At 41.4% G+C, this 25014-nt stretch overlaps 2 protein-coding genes across 3 annotated transcripts; one reads left to right on the forward strand and one right to left on the reverse strand.

Moving 5' to 3' along the window:
- Nucleotides 1-795: 795 nt before the first annotated feature.
- LOC108702446 lies at nt 796-10434 on the forward strand. Of its 2 annotated transcripts, XM_041578872.1 has the most exons (6): nt 797-1871; nt 6269-6376; nt 7996-8321; nt 9239-9445; nt 9983-10008; nt 10232-10434. In XM_041578872.1, exons 3-6 carry the CDS (start codon nt 8060-8062, stop codon nt 10325-10327), a joined length of 591 nt encoding a protein of 196 aa, XP_041434806.1. In that variant the 5' UTR covers nt 797-1871; nt 6269-6376; nt 7996-8059; the 3' UTR covers nt 10328-10434. The 2 variants fall into 2 exon arrangements, with proteins under 2 accessions (XP_018093385.2, XP_041434806.1); XM_018237896.2 differs by lacking the exon at nt 6269-6376 and having other exon boundaries at nt 796-1871.
- A 3761-nt stretch (nt 10435-14195) lies between these two features.
- rraga.S (Ras-related GTP binding A S homeolog) lies at nt 14196-23524 on the reverse strand (the record flags this gene model as incomplete). Its single annotated transcript, NM_001091921.1, is given in 11 exon segments — nt 14196-14338; nt 14339-15253; nt 16096-16211; nt 16304-16395; nt 16469-16591; nt 16724-16819; nt 18225-18447; nt 18545-18611; nt 20590-20689; nt 21371-21416; nt 23500-23524. Coding segments are annotated over 9 exon segments (942 nt in total).
- Nucleotides 23525-25014: the final 1490 nt, after the last annotated feature.

The raw sequence follows: 25014 nt of genomic DNA on the forward strand, positions 1-25014 counted from the left end.
AGGCATTTGTAGTGCTGATACGTGTTCCTCCATTGAAATTTGAATTTGGCGCCATATGAAAATTAGCCTTCGCTAGCGTAACTTCGCTTTATATAGCGAATCAACGCTAGCGCAACTTCGCAAACTTACGCTACCCCTGTGCGCAACTTCGCATTTTAGTGAATTTGCGGAGCGCTGGCGAAAATTCGCCTGGCGAAGTGCGGCGAAGTTGCGCCTGGCGCAACTTCGATTCTTAGTGAGTTTGCCCCTAAAAGTTCAGCATCTCTATATTACTATTCAGCCTTGTATTATGATTTTTATATTCTATACATACAGTATATTGTGGGTCAGTCAGGAGCCAGATGCCCCCCTCTTCTATTTTAAAAATCAATGTTGGAGAGGGTTAAAGGGGGGGCAGTTTCGCGAGTGCCATGAATACAATAGCACTGTCTGCACTAGAGGAGCTGAATTTCCAGGTTAAAACCCAGAAATTCTGTAGTTGCCTGGTGCTGGTACAGAGTCCCAAAAACACATAGGGTCACATGTCTACACAAATTATTTTTTAAAGAGGTAGTTCACTCTTCACTCAATTGCATTATGCAGCTGTCTATCAATTTCTAATATTCCCACATAGGGAAAGGGGGGTGATGGTGATACATAGCACCAACTGGTTGTACATTTTTCCATCTTGGTACAATACACCCTCTTCGTAGATGTCTCCATAATCTCAACTGGCAGCCATTTCCAAAGATAATAATCTTTCTACTACGATACTTCATTTCTTATCGGAAGCCGGCGCCAGTAAAAGGAAACTATGGAAGGTGTTACTCTGACATCCGGTCTATGTACTAATGTATTCTTTGATTTTGTTGTATCTGTGTGTTGTTTGAGCTAAAACTGGTCATACAGAGGCTGATATTGGTGTTCCACCTGACCACTCTTGGCAATGTTTTGAAAGGCAGAAAAAGTCCTACTGAGCAAGGTCCCTGTGTCAACCTGACTGTCCCTTTTCAACATGTCAATTAGAATTTCTAATGCTAAGAGACTGCTGAAGCTCAAATATGACAGCCCCCTTATAGAGGAACATTGGAGATCAGAAGGGTAATGTAAAAGCATCTGTAGATACTTTTATGACAAAATTAAAGATAACATACAAAGACAATATTATGATAGATGTAAAAAAGGTTTTATTTCTGGTGTCATTATCTCTTTAAGTGTTAGGAGGGTCTCTCAGAGTAGGGCAGAACAGGAGAGGTTACCAGTCTGTGTTAGGGACTGAGGGTGGTGTCACTAGAAGGAGCAGAGGGAGACCTGACCAGGTGATTGAGACTGTTGAGATCTAAAGTGATTGAGGTGTTGCCAGGCCTGAAGCTGGTGAATTTGTTTCCCTGTAGGAGAGAGTGAACAGGGTTTAGTGAGAAGCCTGAATATTCCAGAGTGTGGAAGCCAACCTGTATAGCGACAACCCCAGTGTAGGGAAAAGTCTTGAATGTGTGATGTTAAAATGCTATTGAACTATGTTCCAGTGACTTTATGTTGGGTAAAGTTTGACTGAATAAACCTGTGTTTTTGCCTGAAGACGCTGTGTCCCTTTCTTTATGCTCCTAATTCTCTAATTCTCTGATCACCTACTTACCGTAGCTAATTTCTCTCCAAAATTACATTTACAGGCAGCCAGCTTGTCACACCCTATAGTATACACCCCCCCCCATACAAAATACTATGAAAAAACAAAAGCAGCTGGAATCGACATGACTTGTCTTATTTGTAACTGAGCTCCGTTCTGGCACTTTCACTTTCATTCTTACTCGGCTATTGCTTCTCAAACACAGGATCCGTCTCAAAGAGCTGAGCTTCCTGCCATGTAACGTGAGATTCCCTGCTGCTTCCTGGTAAGTCCATCTATTGATTCCCATTAACCTATGGACATTGTACCACAGACATTTTACATGTTGAAGATACAGAAATAGGCTCAGGCACATGAGACCGGGTATGTGGTGAGAAGAGTTGAATTCTTGCCAAATCCAGCACAATAAGCTGAAAAACAACCCAGTCAGAATCCAACCTAAAATACACTTTACATTTCTCACCCCCTGACAAAACCAGACACCAGCTCTCCAACTAACTCTCTGTCCAGATTCAGAGGAGCCACAAATGTAACATGGCAGTAAGTGAATTTACTGAATCAGCATCACAACATCACCCGGCAGTGCATTCCCCAACCTCACTGTCCTGACTGTGAAGAACCCTCTACTCTGTTCCTTTAAATGAAAGTTCTTTTCCTCTAGTCTGAAGGGGAGGCCTCTGGTACGTGATTCTCTTTATGGGTAAAAAGGTCCCCTGCTATTTGTCTATAATGTCCTCTAATGTACTTGTAAAGTCTAATCATGTCCCCTCACAAGCGCCTTTTTTCCAGAGAAAACAACCCCAACCTTGACAGTCTACCCTCATAATTGAAGTCTTCCCTCCCTCTAACCAGTTTAGTTGCACTTAGTCTCTGCACTCTCTCCAGCTCATTTATATCCCTCTTAAGGACTGGAGCCCAAAACTGCCCCCATACTCCAGATGAGGCCTCACCAGGGACCTATAAAGAGGCAGAATTATGTTTTCATCCCTTGAGTTAATGCCCTTTTTTATACAAGAACTTTATTTGCTTTAGTAGCCACAGAATGACACTGCCCAGAATTAGACAACGTGTTATCTACAAAGACCCCTAGATCCTTCTCATTTAAGGAAACTCCCAACACACTGCCATTTAGTGTATAACTTGCATTTATATTGTTTTTGCCAAAGTGCATAACCTGCATTTATCAACATTGAACCTCATTTTCCAGTTTGCTGCCCAGTTTTCCAGTTTAGACAAATCACTGTGCAAAGTGGCAGCATCCTGCATGGAACCTATAGTTCTGCACAATTTAGTATCATCTGCAAAAATAGAAACAGTACTTTCAATGGCCACCTCCAGGTCATTAATAAACAAGTTGAAAAGCAAGGGACCTAGTACAGAGCCCTGCGGTACTCCACTAACAACACTGGTCCAATTAGAAAATGTTCCATTTACCACCACTTTGTCGTCTATCTTTTAGCCAGTTCTCTATCCAGGTACAAATATTATGTTCCAGGCCAACATTCCTTCATTTAACCAGTAACCTTTTGTGTGGCACTGTATCAAATGCTTTAGCAAAGTCTAAGTAAATCACATCCACTGCCATCCCAGAATCGAGGTCCCTGCTTACCTTCTCATAAAAAGAAATTAAGTTAGTCTGGCAAGATCTATTACGCATAAAACCATGCTGGCACAAACTCATAGTATTATGATTGGCTATAAAGTCCAGTATCTTATTCTTTATTAACCCTTCGAAAAGCTTTCCTGCCTCTGACATCAGACTAACTGGCCTATAGTTTTGAGGCTGAGAACGGGATACCTTTTTGAATAACGGCACCACATTAGCAATTCGCCAGTCTCTCGGCACTATGCCAGACCTCAATGAATCCTGAAAAATTAAGTAAAGAGGTTTGGCAATCACAGAGCTAAACTCGCTAATTACCCTGGGATGAATACCATCAGGCCCTGGACCTTTGTTAATCTTAACATGTTCTAGTCTCTTTTGAATTTCCTCATGTGTGAACCATGCATCATTAGTTGTATTACTAGAAGTGGGACTATTAGGGCTCTTACACATGAGCGTTTTTACCTGCGCTGCCCTGCGTTCCGTTTTTCGGCGTTCAGCTGCAGGGGAGCGCAGGAATAGACGCATTTCATTATTTCAAATGGGGCTGTACTCACACAGGCGCATGTAGGCGCCGAACGCAGGTTGAGACGCAACATGCTGCATTTTTCCTGCGTTTGACGCCTACATGCGCCTGTGTGAGTACAGCCCCATTTGAAATAATGAAATGCGTCTATTCCTGTGCTCCCCTGCGGCTGAACGCCGAAAAACCGAACGCAGGGGAGCGCAGGTAAAAACGCTCATGAGTAAGAGCCCTTAAGAAGGAAACCTTCATTAAATGGTTCCTCATTTTTGTAGACAGACAAAAAATATTAGTTCAGAGTCTGCACTTTTTTTTGTTTTCATCAACCAGCTGACCCCTCTGATTTTTAAGGTCCCACCCCTTACTGGTTAATTTTTCTTATTATTAACATATTTAAAAAATTATTTTGGATTCTTTTTACTGCTTGCTGCAATATCCTTTTCTATAGCAATTTTAACTTGCCTTATAGCTTCTTTGCATGATTTATTGGCCTCCTTGTACCTTATAAATGTTTCGGCTGTACCCAGGGCCGCCATCAGGGGGGGTCAGGGGGGACAAGCGTACCGGGCCCGGGCATGAAGGGGGCCCGGCAGCGCTGCATTTTTTTGAAGATCCGGGCCCCCCTTACGAGCGCCCGAGCCGTACGTCATTCCTCTTCAGTGCCGAATGCGGAAGTGCCGAAAAGCCGAAGCCGATGCGCCGAAAAGACCCGAAGTCACGGAAAAAGCCGAAGTCACGAAGCGCCGAAAAGACCCGAAGTCACGAAAACAGCCGAAGCCGAAGTCCTGAAGCAGCGCAAAGACCCGAAGTCACGAAAGGAGGCGAAGTTGAAGTACTGAAGCCATGAGTTCAATTCTACTGAACACCAGTTTGTGTTTTTTTTTTTTTTTAATCCCCTGGCCACCAATGTATTATTTTAATATTCTATAGGCCCCTGCCACCAATCTTTTTTTTAAAACTTTTGTTTTTGGGGCCCCAATTTTTTTTTTAACTCGTAAGGGGCCCCTTGCCACCATTGTTTTTTTTTGGGTTTTTTTTTTAAAAAAAAAATTAATTTTCTTTTTGGTGGCGCCAAATTTTTTTAACTTGTAAGGGGGCCCCTGCCACCAGTTTTTTTTTTTCAAAAAAAAATTATTTTTTTTTTAAATTTTTTTTGGGGCCCCAATTTGTTTTTAACTTGTAAGGGGCCCCTGCCACCATTTATTTTTTTTTCAAAAAAATTTTTTTTTTCCAAATTTTTTTTTTGGGGCCCAATTTGTTTTTAACTTATAAGGGGGCCCCTGCCACCAATGTTTGTTTATTTTTAGTTTTTTTTACATTTTTTGTGTTGGGGCCCCAAGTTTTTTTTAACTTATAAGGGGGCCCCTGCCACCAATGTTTGTTTATTTTTTAGTTTTTTTTACATTTATTTTTGTTGGGGCCCCAAGTTTTTTTAACTTATAAGGGGGCCCCTGCCACCAATGTTTTTTAAAAAAAAAAAAATTTTAATTTTTTTTTTTTGGGGCCCCAATTTTTTTTTATAAGGGGGCCCTGACCATCAATAGCTTTTTACAATTTGTGTGGGGGGGGGTTACTTTTTTAGCGCTGATGTCTGTGTGGTCTTTTAACTGCGATGTGGGCGGGATATGGGGCGGAGCTTGGTCGTCAGTGTGGGCGGGGCCCAGGGGGCCCCAAAAATGTTGCTGTACGGGGCCCCGTGATTTCTAATGGCGGCCCTGGCTGTACCAGCTAACTTGAAAGCCTTAAAAGCAGGTCTTTTCTTACCCACCTCAACACCAACACTTCTATTGAACCAAAAAGGTTTTGCTTTGCAACGACGTTCCTTGCTTACAAGTGGAATATACTGACAAGTATATTTATTAAGCAGCATTTTAAAGACTTCCCATTTTTGTTCTGTGTTTAACCCTGTGAAAAGCATTTCCCACTTAATATGTTGCAGAGATGCCCTTATACTGTCAAAGTTTGCACGTCTGAAATTTAGTGTTTTAGTTCCTCCCTTATAGAATTGCTTCTGCAACAGAATCTCAAAGGAGACCATGTTATGATCACTATTCCCTAAATGCCCCTCCCCACACAAATGTTAGAGATGAGTTCAGTATTGTTAGTTATTACAAGGTACAAAAGAGAGTTATTCCTAGTAGGTTCTTGAACTGGAATAAAAAGTTGTCATTCAGCATATTTACAAACCTACTAGCTTTTTCTGTCTTAGCAACCCCATTACCCCAGTCAATGTCTGGATAATTGAAGTCACCCATAGCAACAACTTGACCCAGCTGTGAAGCCGCTTGTATCTGCAAGAGTAGCTGGGCTTCATACTCGACACTTATACCAGGTGGTTTATAACATACACCAATGATAATTCTTTTTGTTACCTTTTGCCCAGTCAAAATCTCTACCCAGAGGTATTCTACACCCTCACCAGTGCCAGCTATTTTTATTTCTTTAGCGCATGGCTTTAATGTGTTGATTCAGAAACTGGTTTTGTTGGTATTTATTTATCCCTGTTATCTTTGTTTTTTTCTTTCTGTCATGTCAGATACAAACATTTCCAAAGAGTTTCTTGGTGGTTTAAAGGAGAAGGAAAGCTTACTCCATATTCTTTGCAGGAATAAAAGTTCACTTTATAATGTGCTGAATCGATAAGGTAATTTTTGTTATGGGCATTTGTATAGTTAATATCTACCTCCCTAGGGGCAAATTCACTAAGCGCCGAAGCGCCGAACGCTAGCGTTAATTCGCTAGCGTTCGGCATTTTCGTTACTGTGCAAATTCACTAACGAACGCTGGCGTAGTTTCTCTAGTGTTACTTCGCACCCTTACGCCTGGCGAATTTTCGCTAGCGAGGTAACAACGCAAATTCACTAACGCGCGCAGTGTACTGAACGCTACCTTTTACACTAGACTTCCTTCTCCACCTCAGACCAGGCGAAGCGCAATAGAGTAGATAGGGATTGCTTCAAAAAAAGTCAAAATTTTTTCTAAGTCCCAAAAAAATTGCGTTTTCTACATTATGGGTGATAGGCTGAAAAAGATCGAAATTTTTTTTGGGGCTCCCCTCCTTCCCCCCTACATCTCCTGACTCATGGCAACTTACCTAGACAGTGGGCACATGTGTAGGGCAAAATAACATTTTTATTTGATGTTTTGAAGCTTTTCTAGCCATTTGTAGTGCTGATACGTATTCCTCCATTGAAATTTGAATTTGGCGCCGTATGCAAATTAGCCTTCGCTAGCGTAACTTCGCTTTACTTAGCGAATCAACGCTAGCGCAACTTCGCAACCTTACGCTACCCCTGAGCGCAACTTCGGATTTTAGTGAATTTGCGAAGCGCTGGCGAAACTACGCCTGGCGAAGTGCGGCGAAGTAACGCCTGGCGCAACTACGAATCTTAGTGAATTTGCCCCCTAGTCTCTTAGTTCCATTCATCATGGGGCTGGAGTACTGGTAACCATTGCGCATGCGACTCCATAGCGCGTCATCAATGAAGGAAGCAAAGCATCGCTTATAAGTGGAATGCGGCTGCGCTGTAATGTTAGAACAGAAAATGCTGCCTCGGGCAATGGGAGGATGGAATGTAAAGAATTTGGTGACGTCACCCGAGTGCAGCCGGCAGGTTTTCATCAGAGCAGCATACGGAGTGAAGGGAAGCACCAATAGGAGAAACAGTTAGTGTTCTGAAAACTGTATATAGATGCAGTTAGAATGTACAACACTTAATTTCAACCTTTCCTTGTCCTTTAACAATTGCCGATAGATTTATTCTCCATCCATAATGACTCAGGAAGAGGCAGCAGAAAACTGGTGGATAGTGGGGGGTTGGATTGAGAATCTAGGGATCATTGTGTCCTTTGGGTCCAGTACGGGGCCTTTCAGTGGTACCAAGGGGCCTCTAGCAATGACCTTACTCATGAATTTTAGGAGTTATTCTGCTCTGCTTCCCCAGCACAAGCGGGTTCAGTTACTATGTGCACAGCAGAGGGCAAAAACAGGAGCAATGTGCCTGTATTTGGTACCCCTTAACTTGTGCTTCATTCAGATGTCCAGTTTTTGGAACATCCATGGACACAGACAACGATGGACGCTGTACTTACCCCCTACCCTTTGGCAGGCAGTAAACACAAAGCTACCATCTGCATCATCAGGGTGTCAATAAATTACCCCCACTGGGTTAAGGAAGGCTTGCAAGGGTCTTGCAAGGGTCCAATAGGCTTAAGATATTGGGGATTATTTACTTCTACTAAACAATTAATGTCCTTGCGCAGAGTGTGGAGGACAAGACATTGGAGCACCTTACATCTTGGCCTGGAACTTCTCCACAAAATAAATATGTCCAGAGAAGGGACTGTTGGAATATTCTCCAGAGACACAAGGGAATCGTACAAATGGATATCAGACTTCCTCATAGGTCTGTCCTTTGTCAAAGATACCAAGTGTTTTTACATCACCAACAAGAGGAGCGTTAAAGAAGACGTCAAAAAGTGCAAGTTTGCCATTCTGTACCATACCAAAAACAGAGGGAGGACCAATGTCACAGATGTATTGGATTCTCTGTATCACGAGGAGCTGAACGATTTATTCTCTGCACTTGGTAAGAGAAGCATCTGCCCCACATTAAAAGCGATTTCTGCATAACTAGACATTGTAGGAAGTAATATGCGTTAACGGGGATGTAATGGTATTGGTTTCAAGAAAACAGGATCAAAATTCTGTGGAGAACCTTCTCTTAGATTTACTACTCTTTGGGGGAAAACTGTATGTCGTGTTTAGAAGAATGCATATGGAAGTGGTTGGCAAGTTAGTTTTGAAACCTACCTGGTGATCTAAAGATGATTCTTCTTCAAAGATGATCACAGACTCACCTGACACCAAACAGGTCCTTTCACATTTCAAGCCCACAAACACATCAGTCAACTCCAGCCTTCTTACCTCTTTGAATTTTATATTTTTCTTGGTGTCTAGAACACCAAGAAAGGTTATTGTTTTTCCCTGCAAGTGGCACACAATAAGCCAACTAGATCCCATGCGTAGTGATGGGCGAATTTGTCCCATTTCGATTTGAAAAAAATTTGTGAATTTCCCGCAAAATTGCTAAAAATTTGCAAAATGCGTATTTTGACAATGTCGTCAATTCACGTGCGTCAAAATCTATGCTGGCAGCGAAACGTGGAAATTCACAGCAAATTAGTACATGCTGAATAAATTCACCCATCACTATCCATGGGTGGTGGGCCCTGCCAACTGAATAATTGCTCCCCTATAGAGCACCCTTGACTACACCACTGATCCTCAACTATTTTTCCAAACACATGACAAAATACTAACTATTCCTCTTACAAGCCTTACCCCTGCAGCTGGCAAAATGGACCTTTGAGTGTATCCAGGCCCCTTTATGCCACAGTGACCCCGATAAGACTCCCCTCTGTCCCCCCAATGGCAGCCTTGCCCTGGGCACAATAACTAAAGCAACTGGTTCAGCCAATGGATCTTCTTTTCTCTTTTGTTTAGGAAAATCCAATGTTATTGTCATAATTGACGATTTGGAGGACAGCAGTGATCAAGAGAAGGAAAGAATACAGTTGGAACAAAGGAGTATTAAAGAAAAGGCAACAGGTCTGTTCCTATTCAATATAAAAGACAAATTCACAGATTCTAACATGGAGAGGAATCTGCAGGAAATTGAGTATCTCATCAGAAGAAGTTTCCAGCTAATAGGTAAATTCTTATACTTTTCCAGACTGTACAGCATCTTCTTGTCCTACTTTTAAATCCAGTTCTATTAAATACAAGCTGTCGTGTCTGTGCTGTAGATTATAGTTTCATAGTTCTATTGGGGTTTATAATCCAGCCTGCTGAAGGGATGCAGTTATTATGTTACTCCATTTGTCACCCCTTCCTAATGACTATGGGTCCAACTAATGCGGCTTGGAATGGGAATTCAACTGATACACAGAGGCTTCATAGTTTGGTGGGGTAGCAAATCCAACACAGATACTGGGAAAAGTAAAAAACAAAGATACATGGACATAGATGATAGATAGATAGAGAGAGAGAGAGAGAGAGAGAGAGAGAGAGAATAAATAGATAGATAGATAGATAGATAGATAGATAGATAGATGATAGATAGATAGATGATAGATAGATAGATAGATAGATAGATAGATAGATAGATAGATAGATGATAGACAGACAGATATAAATAAACGTGTGTTAACATATATCAACTATTAACAAATAATATTTTCTCAATAGGTTTTCAAACTGGAACACTGGCAATGGTAAGATTTTATCCAAGTTGTAATGGTCCCCCCTTATAACAAGGTTACAGATATATAGAAATATTGGGGTAACAGTCACCCTGCTATAGTTCCAGGGGTACCCAGGGTACAAATAAGCACTCACCCCAAATCTCCCCCTAACTGACCTTCAGACTTTACCCCATAACTTATCAAGGTTACAAATAACTGATTTAGGATTTATTTTATACTTTTTCTTTTTCAGGGTCACTGTTTAAAATGCATGACAGTTCCTGGATTACTTGTCATAGTCTACGTATCTGTCTGTCTGTATTACAACCATAACCTGATACCTTGGTAGCAGATCTTCTGAGGTATCTGATAGCTGATTGGGTTGGTCTGTAATATAAGCTGATGCTACAGGTTTGCTGATTATTAAAGTGTGCTGCCATGTAGTAATTATCTGTATTAATTACTAATCAGCCTTATATTGTGACATTTCTATTCTATGTGTACTGTATATTGTGAGTGGCTCCCTAAGCTCAGTAAGTGACAGCAGCACAGAGCATGTGCAGTGAATCAGCAGAAAAGAAGATGGGGAGCTACTGGGGCATCTTTGGAGACACAGAGCTTTACTGCTAATGTACAATATTTCTAGCTACTTCTTTAGTTAGGCTTTAGTTCTCCTTTAAGAGGTAATCTTGCCTGACATGAGATGTTTGAAAATCACCCAATTCTGGCCAAGAAGCCTGTGAAAGGAGTCACCTATGGAAATGGGAGTTGTTCCTCGGCAGGAATACTGAATACTTCTCCTCCAGCTAATTGCTTTTGTGCTCTGGACCTAAATGTTATTGTAAAAAATCAACCTATTGCTTATAGACGAGCTATTGATCGGAATATAATAAATGTAGTTAATATCATATATATACTGCATACACACATCCTTATTGCAAATTTCAGTTTATATAGTGTATAACCATGATTTGCAGAAAAAAATTATTTCATAACCTGTAATAAAGATCTATTTCTAAATTGTTTTGCATTCCAATAGGATTATTTTAAAATAAATTGATTTCTAGTTGTAATGCTCAACAATGTAATGGTCATAACCAAGCCCCCTACCCTCCTCCCATCAAGAATCTCTACAATTCCTATCAAAGGATCGTTCACGCTCAGCACCCTATATCCAGAACCCAAGCTAAGCTCCCTGCTCACGGCTCTCACTTCTGCCTATAACCGCCACCTTTCACCTCGGGAGGAGCCCTCGGCTAATTGGATGCCGCTTGGTCTTAATTGAAAGAGGAGCAAAGCTAACGGTTCTGGATGAGCAAAGGGGCACGATTGTCTCACCAGGATACTGGAAGGAAGAAAACCACCAGAAACAGGCGGGCCGGCACAAGCAGAGAATCATCAGGCCGGAATCGGAATTGGAGAACGTAGAATAGTGGGAGGACAGGCAAAGGTCAGATTGGAGAGGTCAGAGTAGTCACAAGCAGGCAGGATCAGGATTGGAGAGGTCGGAGAAATCAGGCAGGCAAAGGTCAGGTTTGGAGGGATCAGAATAGTCGAGTAGGCAACCAAGGGTCAATACACAGAAGATCAGATAGAATTCACTAAGAATATACACCCAGGAACTTTTCTAATAGAACCTAACAACGGGCAATGAATTGAATACTGAATTCCCCTTGTATGCTATTTGAATTTTGCACCATTACGCATGACATCATCACGCCGGCACATAAAGCCGGAAGCGTGCCGCCTCTCGCGCCATAGGGGAACAAGACACGGAAGAGGAAAGACGCATGCGGCGGGCATCACCGGCGGAGGCATGGCGGGCGCTCCCGCATGCCCAGGAGTAAGTCATTGGACCACCAGGGTAAGCGTTAACCACAAGACCACCAGGGTAACTGTTCCTTACAGGATCTCCTTGGCACCAACCGCCTTCCTCCCCATGCATTCTTTTTTTTGTCCAGTTTACTGCGCCCATACTTTACCCACCATATTGACTTTCCTAATGTTGCCCAAATTAGAAAGTGACTAAAGTCCCAGGTCCATAGGGAGGAACGAGTGGAGTAATGCTGGTGCTATCACTCTCTTTAACATCCAGTGAAGGGTCAGAGGCATAAACCTTGGGAAGTAGTGGCCTGATATAGAACCTCCAGAAGTGGGTCATGGACAAAACTTTTAGAAAGGCTCTTTTTGGCCCATGTTATTCAACAGGTCCTGCCCCCTACAATCACCAAATCACCAGTAAGCCCAGCCATCTTTATGGTCATCGGTAGGGTTAGGCCAATCCTAGGTTTTTATGTTGTTCAAAAACTGGTGGGTTGGATGTAAAGTGGCGGGTTAGAGATGGGTAAAACTCCCAACATGGATTTCAATTGTTTACAAGAACTGTGTCTCTTGTATTACAAGACCTTAGAGTCTTGGGCTGGTCCAATCGGGCAGATCCGTGCCTGAACTGAACCTGCAGACCTTCAAGCAGACCTGCACACACTATGCCCCACCACCCAGACTCACTACCTGATCCAGCCCACGAACAGCTTGCTTAGCCCCCAACCCGGCGCTGTCGAAAACCAGAAGGGATGTCACTTTTTAACCGGAAGCGCCGTCACTTTTAAACCTGAAGTGACCACGCGGGACCCTATTCCACTACCACATACTCAGGAGAGGATAAGGGACCAGTCCTGCAACATAGTCGAGTACCCAAATGGGTTACCGACACAATCAGGTACTCAGAAATTTCTGCCTAAAAACCGACCACCTTGCGGGTATTCCGTGGGTACCCAACCTGATGCATGACTCTAGTGGCTGGTATAAATCCAGACTTGGATTACATTAGACTCTACAAAAGAAACAGTGGGGCTCATTTATCAACACTGGGCAAATTTGCCCATGAGCAACCAATCAGTGATTAGCTTTTTGAAGCCAGCTGCAAGTAGAACAATGAATGCAGCAATCTGATTGGTTGTCATGGGTTACTGCCCATGGGCAAATTGGCCCAGTGTTGATAAATGACCCCCAGTGACTGTGTTGTTGCATAAACTGTTTGCTCTTCCATGTTGTAATAAGCAGAATATTGGCTTCTTGCTCTGTAATGATTGTGTTGGCCAACCAGAATCCCTTAATGAGTTGCAACAAGCCCCTATAGCTTCTTTTACAGTACTACCAATGCAAGCTGCATCTTTCAGACAGACATCTTAGTTGAGACTTAGGTGCACTTGATTCACTTACAAAATACATTGAAATATGGGCGGTCACAGCATCTTTAATGCATTGGCTATACAATTTTTTTATTTTTTTTATTACGGGTTGAATTCTCCTTTAAAGGAGAAGGAAAGGTTAAAACTAAGTAAGCCTTATCAGAAAGGTCCATCTAAATATACCAGTAAACCCCCAAAGTAATGCTGTTCTGAGTCCCCTGTCAAAAAAAACACCACATTTCTTTCCTTCTATTGTGTACACATGGGCTTCTGTATCAGACTTCCTGCCTTCAGCTTAAACCTCCAGGGCTAGGGCTTGAGCATGCTCAGTTTGTTCCTCTCCCCCCACCCCTCCCTTCTCTACTGTAATCTGAGCCCAGAGCAGGGAGAGACTCAGGCAGGAAGTGATGTCACACCACATTAATACTGCAGCTCCTCTCCTAAACAAACAGAGAGTTTCTAGAGCTTTTTACTCAGGTATGGTAAAACATTCTACAGAATAAATATAGCATTCTAGCTTGCACTATTGCAGCTAATCTATTGGCAATAAAGTAGCTTTCCTTCTCCTTTAAGCTACATTTTATGGTTATTCATAAGTTAATACCTTTCTACTGAGGCCCTTTGATAATTATCTTCCAATCTGCCAGCCAATTGGGATCCTGACATACAGTAGTTAGTAACAAAAGGTAGTTACAATTTACAAAAAGTTGGCTCAATTACAAAACAGAAGAGGTGCTTCTCTGTTTTGCCCCATCAAAACTATGTTTGCCCTTAGCATCGCCCCACTCAGTACGGAAGTTATTTAATCATTTCCCTAAACAGCCATAACACCACTAATGCATTTAATAAGCGTATGAAACAGGTTTTTTGTTCTAGAAACACTCACTGAAGGATTTTCAGCATTTGCCCTTGGTTTTAGTTTTACACGGTTTCCCTTTGCATATTTAAAACCCTTGTTTCTGCAGACTGGGAAGTGCACAGCAATCTCTGAGTGATTATTTCATGCCTAGTTCATTAAACGCCTCGCGAGGTATAAATATTTTATTCCAAAGCTTCAAATACATTGAATGTATAGCCTTGTACTAACTGATAGAAGGGTCTTATCCTACCTCTATAAACACAGCAATTCAGTTCTACCAGAAATAAATGGCAAGCTGACTGTCCACTGAAAAGGTTCACCTTCAAATTAACGGTCAGTATGATGTAAAGAGGGATATTCTGAGACAATTTGCAATTGGTTTTCATTTTTTATTACGGTATTTGTGGTTTTTGAGTTATTTAGCTTTTTATTCAGCAGCTCTCCAGTTTGCAGTTTCAGCAATCAGGTTGTTAGGGTCCAAATTCCCCTAGCAACCATGCAGTGATTTGAATGAGACTGGGATATGAATAGGAGAGGCCGGAATAGAAAGATGAGTAATAAATAGTAGCAATAACTATAAATATATAGCTTTACAGAGCATTTGATTTTAGATGGGGTCAGTGACCCCTATTTAAAAGCTCAGAAGAATCCAATGAAAAATGCAAATAACTAAAAAAAACTATAAAAAATAAATATTTAAGAAGTTGCTTAGAATCAGGCATTCTATACCATACTAAAAGTTACTTTAAATGTGAACCATCCCTTTAACGGAGGAACAAATACTGATATTGAAATTGAATGTTGAGAGAACATGTCCGGTCTTTAAATGTGGGCTAGCAATGAGGCTGTTCAGTCAGTGCGGTGGGGCTCAGGGCAGAGAAAGAATGAGACAAGGAGGCTGGTGAGTCAGTGAGGAGGCTGAGCCTCAGAAGATGAAGTGTGTAACAGTAAGTTAACTGCAAAGTGCCACTGCAGCGAGTTATGATCCCAAGGAGAACGTCCGCTCATGAAGAAGCCTATGTAATGAAGAGCTCAGCTCCACGAGAATACTCAGAGGAAGGTTAGGTGGAGAAGCTGAGGTCAGCTCCAACAGAAGTCTGACCACAGAAAGAGTCCACAAGGGAGGCTCAGCGCATGAGCAGGCTGTGTTTGGGGCCGTCGACGCGCTCCAGCTTTTCAAAGTGCTTCCTGGCATTGCGGATATTGATAAGAGTCGCAGCGGAGGCTGTTGGAGAGATTAAAAGTGAGGATCTAAACAAATCATCTTACAAGAGAATATTTATCTTGCCTTAAAAGAGACGTGTTAAAAAGTGCCACTATATTCTTTAAAATATTGAAAGTGCTGAAAAAAAAAAAAAAATAGTGTTTTGGGCTGATTTATTGAAAGTTTCAGCAAAGCCCCTACTAGTCCCGCCCATCTTCAACTTCCTGCTGCTTCCTTTACCAGGTGGTGCATGTGAGCTGGCAGCACTCAGCACTGTACAATAGGAACCAATCAGAGGCTAGGCTGACCTGATTGGGAACCAAAGCCTGTCTTTGCTTGTGTGACTGCAGAGCGGATTGTCTGAAGGATGTAGCTGGTTCCACCAGAAGAAAATGTTACATTGAGGAACCACAGCAATAAGATACTTTAATAGCTGTAAAATTTCTTAATGGGGAACTATCGCCAAAATGAAAAATTTAATATAAGCTTCTGCGTATTGAAATAAGAAACTAATGTACCGTTTCTGAAATGATCTTTATTGAGTGAGCTCTAATACATCTGCTAGGAAAGGAAGCCCACCAATAAGATATATTGGATGTAACTGCCAATGACTATCTGACAGCCAACTGCTGAAGAGAGAATGAAGAGAGACCGATACTGAGAGAGAAAGAAAGTGAACATAAACTTGATTATTTCAGAAAGAATTCAGAATTTTTAATGGATTGTATTTAGAAAATGTCTTACTAAACCATGAATAAGCTTATATTACATTTTCGCATTAGTTCCCCTTTAATTGGCTTCTTAATAGGACCTTTCCCCTAACAGCAGCAGAAAAGGGAAAGACAGCAAATTTCTAGACTCACGGATTGAGGGGTCCGACATCACGACCATCACGTAGGTGTTAGAGGTAAATATGTCAATAAAGGCAGCGAAGTTGGAATTTCGCACCTCCATACTCTGGAAGGAGGCGGCCAGTTTGCTGTGATAAACAAATAGAAGAGGTGTCCGTGAATCAGACAATGTCCCGGAGAAGAAAACAGGAGGGTGGTTCTTTATTATTTATTCTCTCACCTGCAGCTCAGCTTGAATTGTTTTATTATATTGCTGATCTTTTCAAATCGGTGGATGTCCCGCTGTTCCTTGCACTGGTAGTGGGAAATGACCTAGGGAATAACATTAGTAAGTACGTTTATATAGGATTTATACAGATACACCTAACGGGGTGCCGCCTCTCACCAGAAACGTTGCCCTCTCGAACAGCAGCACCTCATCGGCCTCGATAATCTGAGCAAAATTCCGTAGGTTGGACTCCAACTGCTGAACGTTGGGAATGAGCTGATAGACTATACTGGACCAAGCCTGCGGGACGCAATAAAACAGAACATATTAGGTCTCGACCTCGGGATCTAGACGGCAATTAAAACATTGCCAGAAATCACTGTTAATGAAGGAATTCAGGACAAGTAAAGCTTGTGCTTGTTAAAAAAATACCTTGTAGAGAGTTTCATCCCAAATAGAAGTCCTAAAGCAAGCACAGTCTAAAGGCCGGGACAAGCGCCTGAGATCCTCCTCCCGCTCTTTAAAGATCTAGTGTAGGAAGGGGAACAAACGTTATCAAAGTGCTAAATAAAGCGCAAGGATTGATTAATCCTGAGTGTTTTGATTAAGCAGCGATTATGCCAAGCGGAAGCATAATTAAAGGAATCCTGTTATGGGAAAACATGTTTTTTTCAAACACATCAGTTAATAGTGCTACTCCAGCAGAATTCTGCACTGAAATCCATTTCTCAAAAGAGCAAACAGATTTTTTTATATTCAATTTTGAAATCTGACATGGGGCTAGACATATTGTCAATTTCCCAGCTGCCCCTGGTCATGTGACTTGTGCCTGCACTTTAGGAGAGAAATGCTTTCTGGCAGGCTACTGTTTTTCCTTCTCAATGTAACTGAATGTGTCTCAGTGGGACATGGGTTTTTACTATTGAGTGTTGTTCTTAGATCTACCAGGCAGCTGTTATCTTGTGTTAGGGAGCTGTTATCTGGTTACCTTCCCATTGTTCTTTTGTTTGGCTGCTGGGGGGGAAAGGGAGGGGGGTGATATCACTCCAACTTGCAGTACAGCAGTAAAGAGTGATTGAAGTGACACATGACTTGGGGCAGTTGGGAAATTGACAATATGTCTAGCCCCATGTCAGATTTCAAAATTGAATATAAAAAAATCTGTTTGCTCTTTTGAGAAATGGATTTCAGTGCAGAATTCTGCTGGAGCAGCACTATTAACGAATTCATTTTGGATTCCTTTAAGACAGTGGCAAATTGAAGGTGAAACCAAACACAGTGAAATAAAAGGGGTGGTTCAACTTCAAACTATTTTTTTTTCACTTCAGTTGGTTTCAGATCAATCACCAGAAATAAAGACTTTTCCCAATTACTTTCTATTTTCTATTTGTGATCGTTTTTCTAATATTGAAGTGTAAAGTTTCATTTGTCAGCTTTTGGGTTTGCAGACTCTTTAGGGCAGAGACACACACTCAGATTCGGGGGAGATAAGTCGCCCAGCGACAGATCTCCTCTTCTTCGGGTGACTAATCTCCCCAAACTGCTCCCGCCAGCTAGAATGTAAATCGCTGGCTCCCTAACACAAGATAACAGCTGCCTGGTAGATCTAAGAACAGCGCTCAATAGTAAAATCCAGGTCCCACTGAGACACATTCAGTTACATTGAGTAGGAGAAACAACAGCCTGCCAGAAAGCAGTTCCATCCTAAAGTGCTGGCTCTTTCTGAAATCACATGACCAGGCAAAATGAGCTGAGATGCACCTACACACCAATATTACAATTAAATACACTTGCTGGTTCAGGAATTACATTTTATATTGTAGAGTGAATTATTTGCAGTGTAAACAGTGTCATTTAGAAATAAAAACGACATCATAAAAATCATGAGAGAATCCCTTTAACATCTTCACACAATTCCTTCCTTTCCACTTACAAGGTCCCGCTGATCTTCCTGCACCAGGTCCATCTTGTGCACCAGGCAGAAGACTTTGGCATCGGGAGAGTTCTGCAGGATGGCTTCTAGGCAGGACTGATAGTAATGCATGTCCTTCTCCAGCTCTCTGCTCTCCACGTCAAACACGTAGATAAGGACCTCCACGTTGCGGAAGATGTTATCTCTCTGACTGGTGAAGTAGTTTTCCATAAAGGTGTCCTGGCTGGGAGTGGAGAACTGGAGTTGGACTATGGCTTTACTAATACAATTCTACCCTGAAGGTTCTACATGGTCTCCTTGGACTTTGATCTTTAACTTACCCACCGCAGTCCCACAGGTTCAGAACCAAATTACCCAGGAAGCGCACATGAGAGTGCTCAACATCAACTGCAAGATAAGGAACAGGAACATTACACTCCATGGACGGGGTGTGTGTGTGTGTGTTTTAAGATGGTCATTTTCTATTTCTAGGAGAGTTACAAGAAGAAAATCGAAGTTTCTCTTATTATAGAAGCCCCCACAATAAAAAGATTAGTAATAACAATTATCCCCTAAAGATTTTGTCCTTAAAGGGATCCTGTCATGGGAAAACATGTTTTTTTTTTTTTTCAAAACGCATCAGTTAATAGTGCTACTCCAGCAGAATTCTGCTCAAAAGAGCAAACAGATTTTTTTATATTCAATTTTGAAATTTGAACTTAATAATTTTATTCAAGCCAAGGGATCGTTCGAGTGTTTTCGATTTTGAAATCTGACATGGGGCTAGACATATTGTCAGTTTCCCAGCTGTGACTTGTGCTCTGATAAACTTCAGTCACTCTTTACTGCTGTACTGCAAGTTGGAGTGATATCACCCCCTCCCCCCCCCCACCAGCCTAACAACAGAACAATGGGGAGGTAACCAGATAGCAGCTCCCTAACACAATATAACAGCTGCCTGGTAGATCTAAGAACAGCACTCAATTGTAAAATCCAGGTCCCACTGAGACACATTCAGTTACATTGAGTAGGAGAAATAACAGCCTGCTAGAAAGTAGTTCCATCCTAAAGTGCAGGCACAAGTCACATGGCTCGGGCAGCTGGGAAACTGACAATATGTCTAGCCTCATGTCAGATTTCAAAATGAAATATAAAAAAAGTCTGTTTGCTCTTTTGAGAATTGGATTTCAGTGCAGGATTCTGCTGGAGTAACACTATTAACTGATGTGTTTTGAAAAATACATGTTTTCCCATGACAGTTTCCCTTTAAAGGAACAGTTCAGTGTAAAAATAAAAACTGGGTAAATAAATAGGCTGTGCAAAATAAAAAATGTATCTAATATAGTTAGTTAGCCAAAAATGTAATGTATAAAGGCTGGAGTGACTGGATGTGTAACATAATAGCCAGAACACTACTTCCTGCTTTTCAGCTCTCTCTGAGTTAATCAGTGACTATTGCAAAAATGAAAATGTAATATTAGCTTCATCATACTGAAATAAGAAACTTTCTAAATACAAACAGTTTAATATTCTGCATTGTTTCTGAAATAATCAAGTTTATCTTCACTATTCCTCTTCATTCTGTCTTCCTGCAGCAGTTGGGTGTCAGATATTCATTGACAGTTAGATCCAATATATCTTATAGGGTGGCTCCTTTCCTAGCAGATGTATTAAAGCTCACTCAAATAACCGATTCCAGTACAAACAAAATAACTGTCTTTTGCACAAATTCTGCATGTAGAGAGACATGATGTCTGGTGATTTTAATATTGTGAGCGCTAATACATCTTCTAGGCAAAAGGAGCCCCCCTATAAGATATATTGGATAATTCATCTAACAAATTAACTGCCTTTTGTAAAAATCCTGCATGTAGAGAGACATGATGTCTGGTGATTTTAATAGAGTGAGCTCTAATACATCTTCTAGGCAAAAGGAGTCCCCCCTATAAGATATATTGGATCTAACTGTCAATTATTATCTGACACCCAACTGCTGCATGAAGAGAGAATGAGGAGAAACAGATGCTGAGAGAGGAATAGTGACGATAAACTTGATTATTTCAGAAGCAATGCAGAATTTTTTTATTGATTGTATTTAGAAAGTTTCTTATTTCAATATTGAATTTAAATTTTCGCAATAGTTCCTCATGAACAATTCCTTTAACCAACAGGGAAGATTTCATAAAACAAAGGTTCCAGATAGATAGGTCTCAGATCTTGTGTTATACAAAGGGGGGGGGGGGGCAAATGGAGATGGAAACAGTAGAGACATTATTTAGGGGGGAAATCAGTCTTTTGTTAAAGGAAAAGGAGGGTCCCAGAAAAGGAATGTTTGAATTGGGGAAGATGGCCGAATCAAACGTCTGCTCTTGTCTCTAGATCTTACTTGTTGCCCCCAGCCGTCGAGTGTCGCGAGCAATATAGTTTGCGAAGATGATGGATCTCATACTGGTCTTTCCAGACCCACTCTTTCCCATCAACAGAACCTGGAAGAGAGAGAAAGCCTTTGAATATTCCTACTGATACAGAATCTTCCCTATAAACCTCTAGCTCTGTGTGTCTATACTCCAGGCACAAGCAATACTAAGGAGCAGATGTATTAAGTCAAATTGAAATTTTTTTTATGGTCAAAAACTCTCATATTTGAATAGTGAATAATCCAAACCTGATTCGAATTTGAATTCCCAGATTTAGCAAACCCTTTAAAAATTCAATTTCGACTATTCGCCACCTAAAAGCTGCCAAGTTGGCGTATAAGTCAATGGGAGAGGTCCAGTGATCAATTTAAAGATGTTACTAGCCTTCCTGACATCACAGGGTTTTTTTATGGAGAAAAAAAATCGATTCGAGTTTCCGGGTCGGTGATATTCGTTCGTGTTTTAGATGTTCGGTTTTTTTTGTATTAAATAACCCCCCATTCGCATTTCGAGTATATTTGAATTTATTCGAGTTAAAAAAAAATTGATAAATGGGCCTGCCCGTGTCAATAAGGGCTCAGTTTTAGGCATATCACATGGTTGCTCCGTGCAGTTACGGTGAAGAACACGCACTAATCATGGTAACGTCTCATGGCAACGTCATTCTACCTGCTCTATCATAGACACATTCCCTGAAGACGAGACCAAGCGATAATGAATTAAAGTCATAGTGCTTTAGATTGAGGATACCTTTTTCTTCATGGTGGAACTCGGCATCACACATACATAGGAAAACCTGTAAGAGAAAGTAAAAGAGCACAGTGAGGTTTTAAAACGGAGGACGTCGTGCATTGCCCAGTTATATCTCTCACTGACAGGTTGTATTCCTTTGTGACCAAGCAGTATCCTCCCAGTATCAGTAGATAACAGATAAGTACTACTATAGTTTATATGAACAAGCTGCTGTGTAGCCATGGGGACAGCCATTCAAGCACAGGATACACAGTAGATAACAGATAAGTACTACTATAGTTTATATAAACAAGCTGCTGTGTAGCCATGGGGGCAGCCATTCAAGCACAGGATACACAGTAGATAACAGATAAGTACTACTATAGTTTATATAAACAAGCTGCTGTGTAGCCATGGGGGCAGCCATTCAAGCACAGGATACACAATAGATAACAGATAAGTACTACTATAGTTTATATAAACAAGCTGCTGTGTAGCCATGGGGGCAGCCATTCAAGCACAGGATACACAGTAGATAACAGATAAGTACTACTATAGTTTATACAAAGAAGCTGCTGTGTAGCCATGGGGGCAGCCATTCAAGCACAGGATACACAGTAGATAACAGATAAGTACTACTATAGTTTATATAAACAAGCTGTTGTGTAGTCATGGAGGCAGCCATTCAAGCACAGGATACACAGTAGATAACAGATAAGTACTACTATAGTTTATATAAACAAGCTGCTGTGTAGCCATGGGGGCAGCCATTCAAGCACAGGATACACAGTAGATAACAGATAAGTACTACTATAGTTTATATAAACAAGCTGCTGTGTAGCCATGGGGGCAGCCATTCAATCACAGGATATACAGTAGATAACAGATAAGTACTACTATAGTTTATATAAACAAGCTGCTGTGTAGCCATGGGGGCAGCCATTCAAGCACAGGATACACAGTAGATAACAGATAAGTACTACTATAGTTTATATAAACAAGCTGCTGTGTAGCCATGGGGGCAGCCATTCAAGCACAGGATACACAGTAGATAACAGATAAGTACTACTATAGTTTATATAAACAAGCTGTTGTGTAGCCATGGGGGCAGCCATTCAAGCACAGGATACACAGTAGATAACAGATAAGTACTACTATAGTTTATATAAACAAGCTGCTGTGTAGCCATGGGGGCAGCCATTCAAGCTCAGGATACACAGTAGATAACAGATAAGTACTACTATAGTTTATATAAACAAGCTGCTGTGTAGCCATGGGGGCAGCCATTCAAGCACAGGATACACAGTAGATAACAGATAAGTACTACTATAGTTTATATAAACAAGCTGCTGTGTAGTATAAACAATAGTAGAGTTTCTGAAGCAAACACACCAGTTGTACCAGTGCAGCACAACAGGACATTATAATTTCATTCCTTTAAATCACTTTCATTTGCTGGTGTTACTTTTCCTTTACGTCTCTACAGTTCCGTCTCCACGTGTGCGGCGAGAGGTATCAGCTCCCAAAATAGTCCTGTGATGTCACAATTGTTCGGAATGTCACATATTTCGCAGCAGTGCCGCCGGGCGAGTGATCGAATGACTCCGTTCAGATATTGTGTATCCCCCCGGTAATTAGTTAGTAGGGGACCTGCTATACAGAATGCTCAGGTTTTCTGAATAAAAGATCTTTCCGTAATTTGGATCTTCATACCTTAAGTCTACTAGAAAATCATATAAACATGAAATAAACCCAATAGGCTGGTTTTGCTTCCAATAAGGATTAATTATATCTTAGTTGGGATCAAGTACAAGTTACTGTCTTATTATTACACAGAAAAAGAGAAATCATGAGGATTATTCGGCTAAACTGGAGTGTATGAGAGACAGGTATCCGGATAAGGGAAGTGCAGCTCTAGTGCTGGGGGAGATCTCTATCAGCTCTGGAGTCAGTCACGTGACCCGTGATACAGCAGCAGAGACTCTTCAGAAGGACCAGTCGCACTTCTCAGCTGTCAGTCACATGACCAGTGAATATCCCTCCGTGTCCCTTGTGAGCAGTCCCCCCACTCAGCGCCGCAATTCTATGTCAGTCTGTTAATATCGCATTTTATTCTTATGTCTAAAACCCGTAACCCGTCCCGTTACCTCTCTCCGCGCTGGGCCGCCTATCTGACGCTCCACAGCCACTTCCGCATTTGTGCCGTCTTCCTTACAAGTCCCGCGCGCATGCTCGTTCTGTGCTGAAGCGTCAGTGGCGGCCATATTTGATACTGGCAGATCTAGAGCCGTCCAAAGTGTCTTTTTTTTTTTTTCCTTCCCACTAATTACTGTTCTGTGTTACTAACCCGCCCAGACGAGGGTCGTTCATTCGGCTTTATAGTGAGAGCTCTCCCAGGCTCTACATATGTATATACCCGACTGTTCTACCCTTTGTGCTGTCCCTTTATGGGGGCGGGACTAAAGCTATCTCTAGCCAATAGGATTTGTGGCTTTTCTCACATGTAGTAGAATCGTATTTAAAGGGACAGCTCACCTATAAATTAAAGGGATACTGTTATAGGGAAAAAAAAAATTTTCAAAATGAATCCATTAATAGTGCTGCTCCAGCAGAATTCTGCACTGAAATCCATTTTTCAAAAGAGCAAACAGATTTTTTTTATATTCAATTTTGAAATCTGACATGGGGCTAGACATTATCAATTTCCCAGCTGCCCCAAGTCATGTGACGTGTGCTCTGATAAACTTCAATCACTCTTTACTGCTGTACTGCAAGTTGGAGTGATATCACCCCCTCCCTTCCCCCCCCAGCAGCCAAACAAAAGAACAATGGGAAGGTAACCAGATAACAGCTCCCTAACACAAGATAACAGCTGCCTGGTAGATCTAAGAACAACACTCAAAAAAAACCCATGTCCCACTGAGACACATTCAGTTACATTGAAAAGGAAAAACAGCAGCCTGCCAGAAAGCATTTCTCTCCTAAAGTGCAGGCACAAGTCACATGACTTGGGGCAGCTGGGAAATTGACAAAATGTCTATCCCCATGTCAGATTTCAAAATTGAATATAAAAAAATCTGTTTGCTCTTTTGAGAAATGGATTTCAGTGCAGAATTCTGCTGGAGCAGCACTATTAACTGATTCATTTTGAATTTTTTTTTTTCCCATGACAGTATCCCTTTAAGGAGAAGGATAATCTGAGATAATTTGCAATTAATTATATTTTTTTATTATTTGTGGTTTTTGAGTTATTTAGCTTTTTATTCAGCAACTCTCCAGTTTGCAATTTCAGCTATCTGGTTGCTAGGGTTCAAATTCCCCTAGCAACCATGCATTGATGTGAACAAGAGACTGAAATATGAATAGTGGAGGCCTGAATAGAAAGATACATGTGTAGCCTTACAGAGCATTTGTTTTTTACATGGGGTCAGTGGGATGCCACTAGTGATGGGCGAATTTATGCACCAGGCACGAATTTTCGCGTTTCAGCGCCGGCAAAAAAATTTGTGAATTTGCTGAAAAAATTTGCCGACGTCAAAGGTTTTTTTTTTTGACGCCAGCGACAATTCCGACACCGGCGACAATTAAACACACGTTCATTGACTGTAATGCGCGTCAATTTGTCGCCAGCATCGGAATTGTCGCCGGCGTCTATTTTGACA

This window comes from Xenopus laevis, chromosome 9_10S, assembly GCF_017654675.1.
Source record: "Xenopus laevis strain J_2021 chromosome 9_10S, Xenopus_laevis_v10.1, whole genome shotgun sequence".
Lineage (NCBI taxonomy): Eukaryota > Metazoa > Chordata > Amphibia > Anura > Pipidae > Xenopus > Xenopus laevis.

What these genes read in the sequence shown, in the direction of transcription:
- LOC108702446 (XM_018237896.2), top strand. Translation starts at nt 8,060, where the DNA reads ATGTCCAGAGAAGGGACTGTTGGAATATTCTCCAGAGACACAAGGGAA. An exon ending in CGATTTATTCTCTGCACTTG is followed by an intron (nt 8,322 to 9,238) that starts GTAAGAGAAGCA and finishes TCTTTTGTTTAG; the next exon opens with GAAAATCCAATGTTATTGTC. An exon ending in AAACTGGAACACTGGCAATG is followed by an intron (nt 10,009 to 10,231) that starts GTAAGATTTTAT and finishes TTTCTTTTTCAG; the next exon opens with GGTCACTGTTTAAAATGCAT.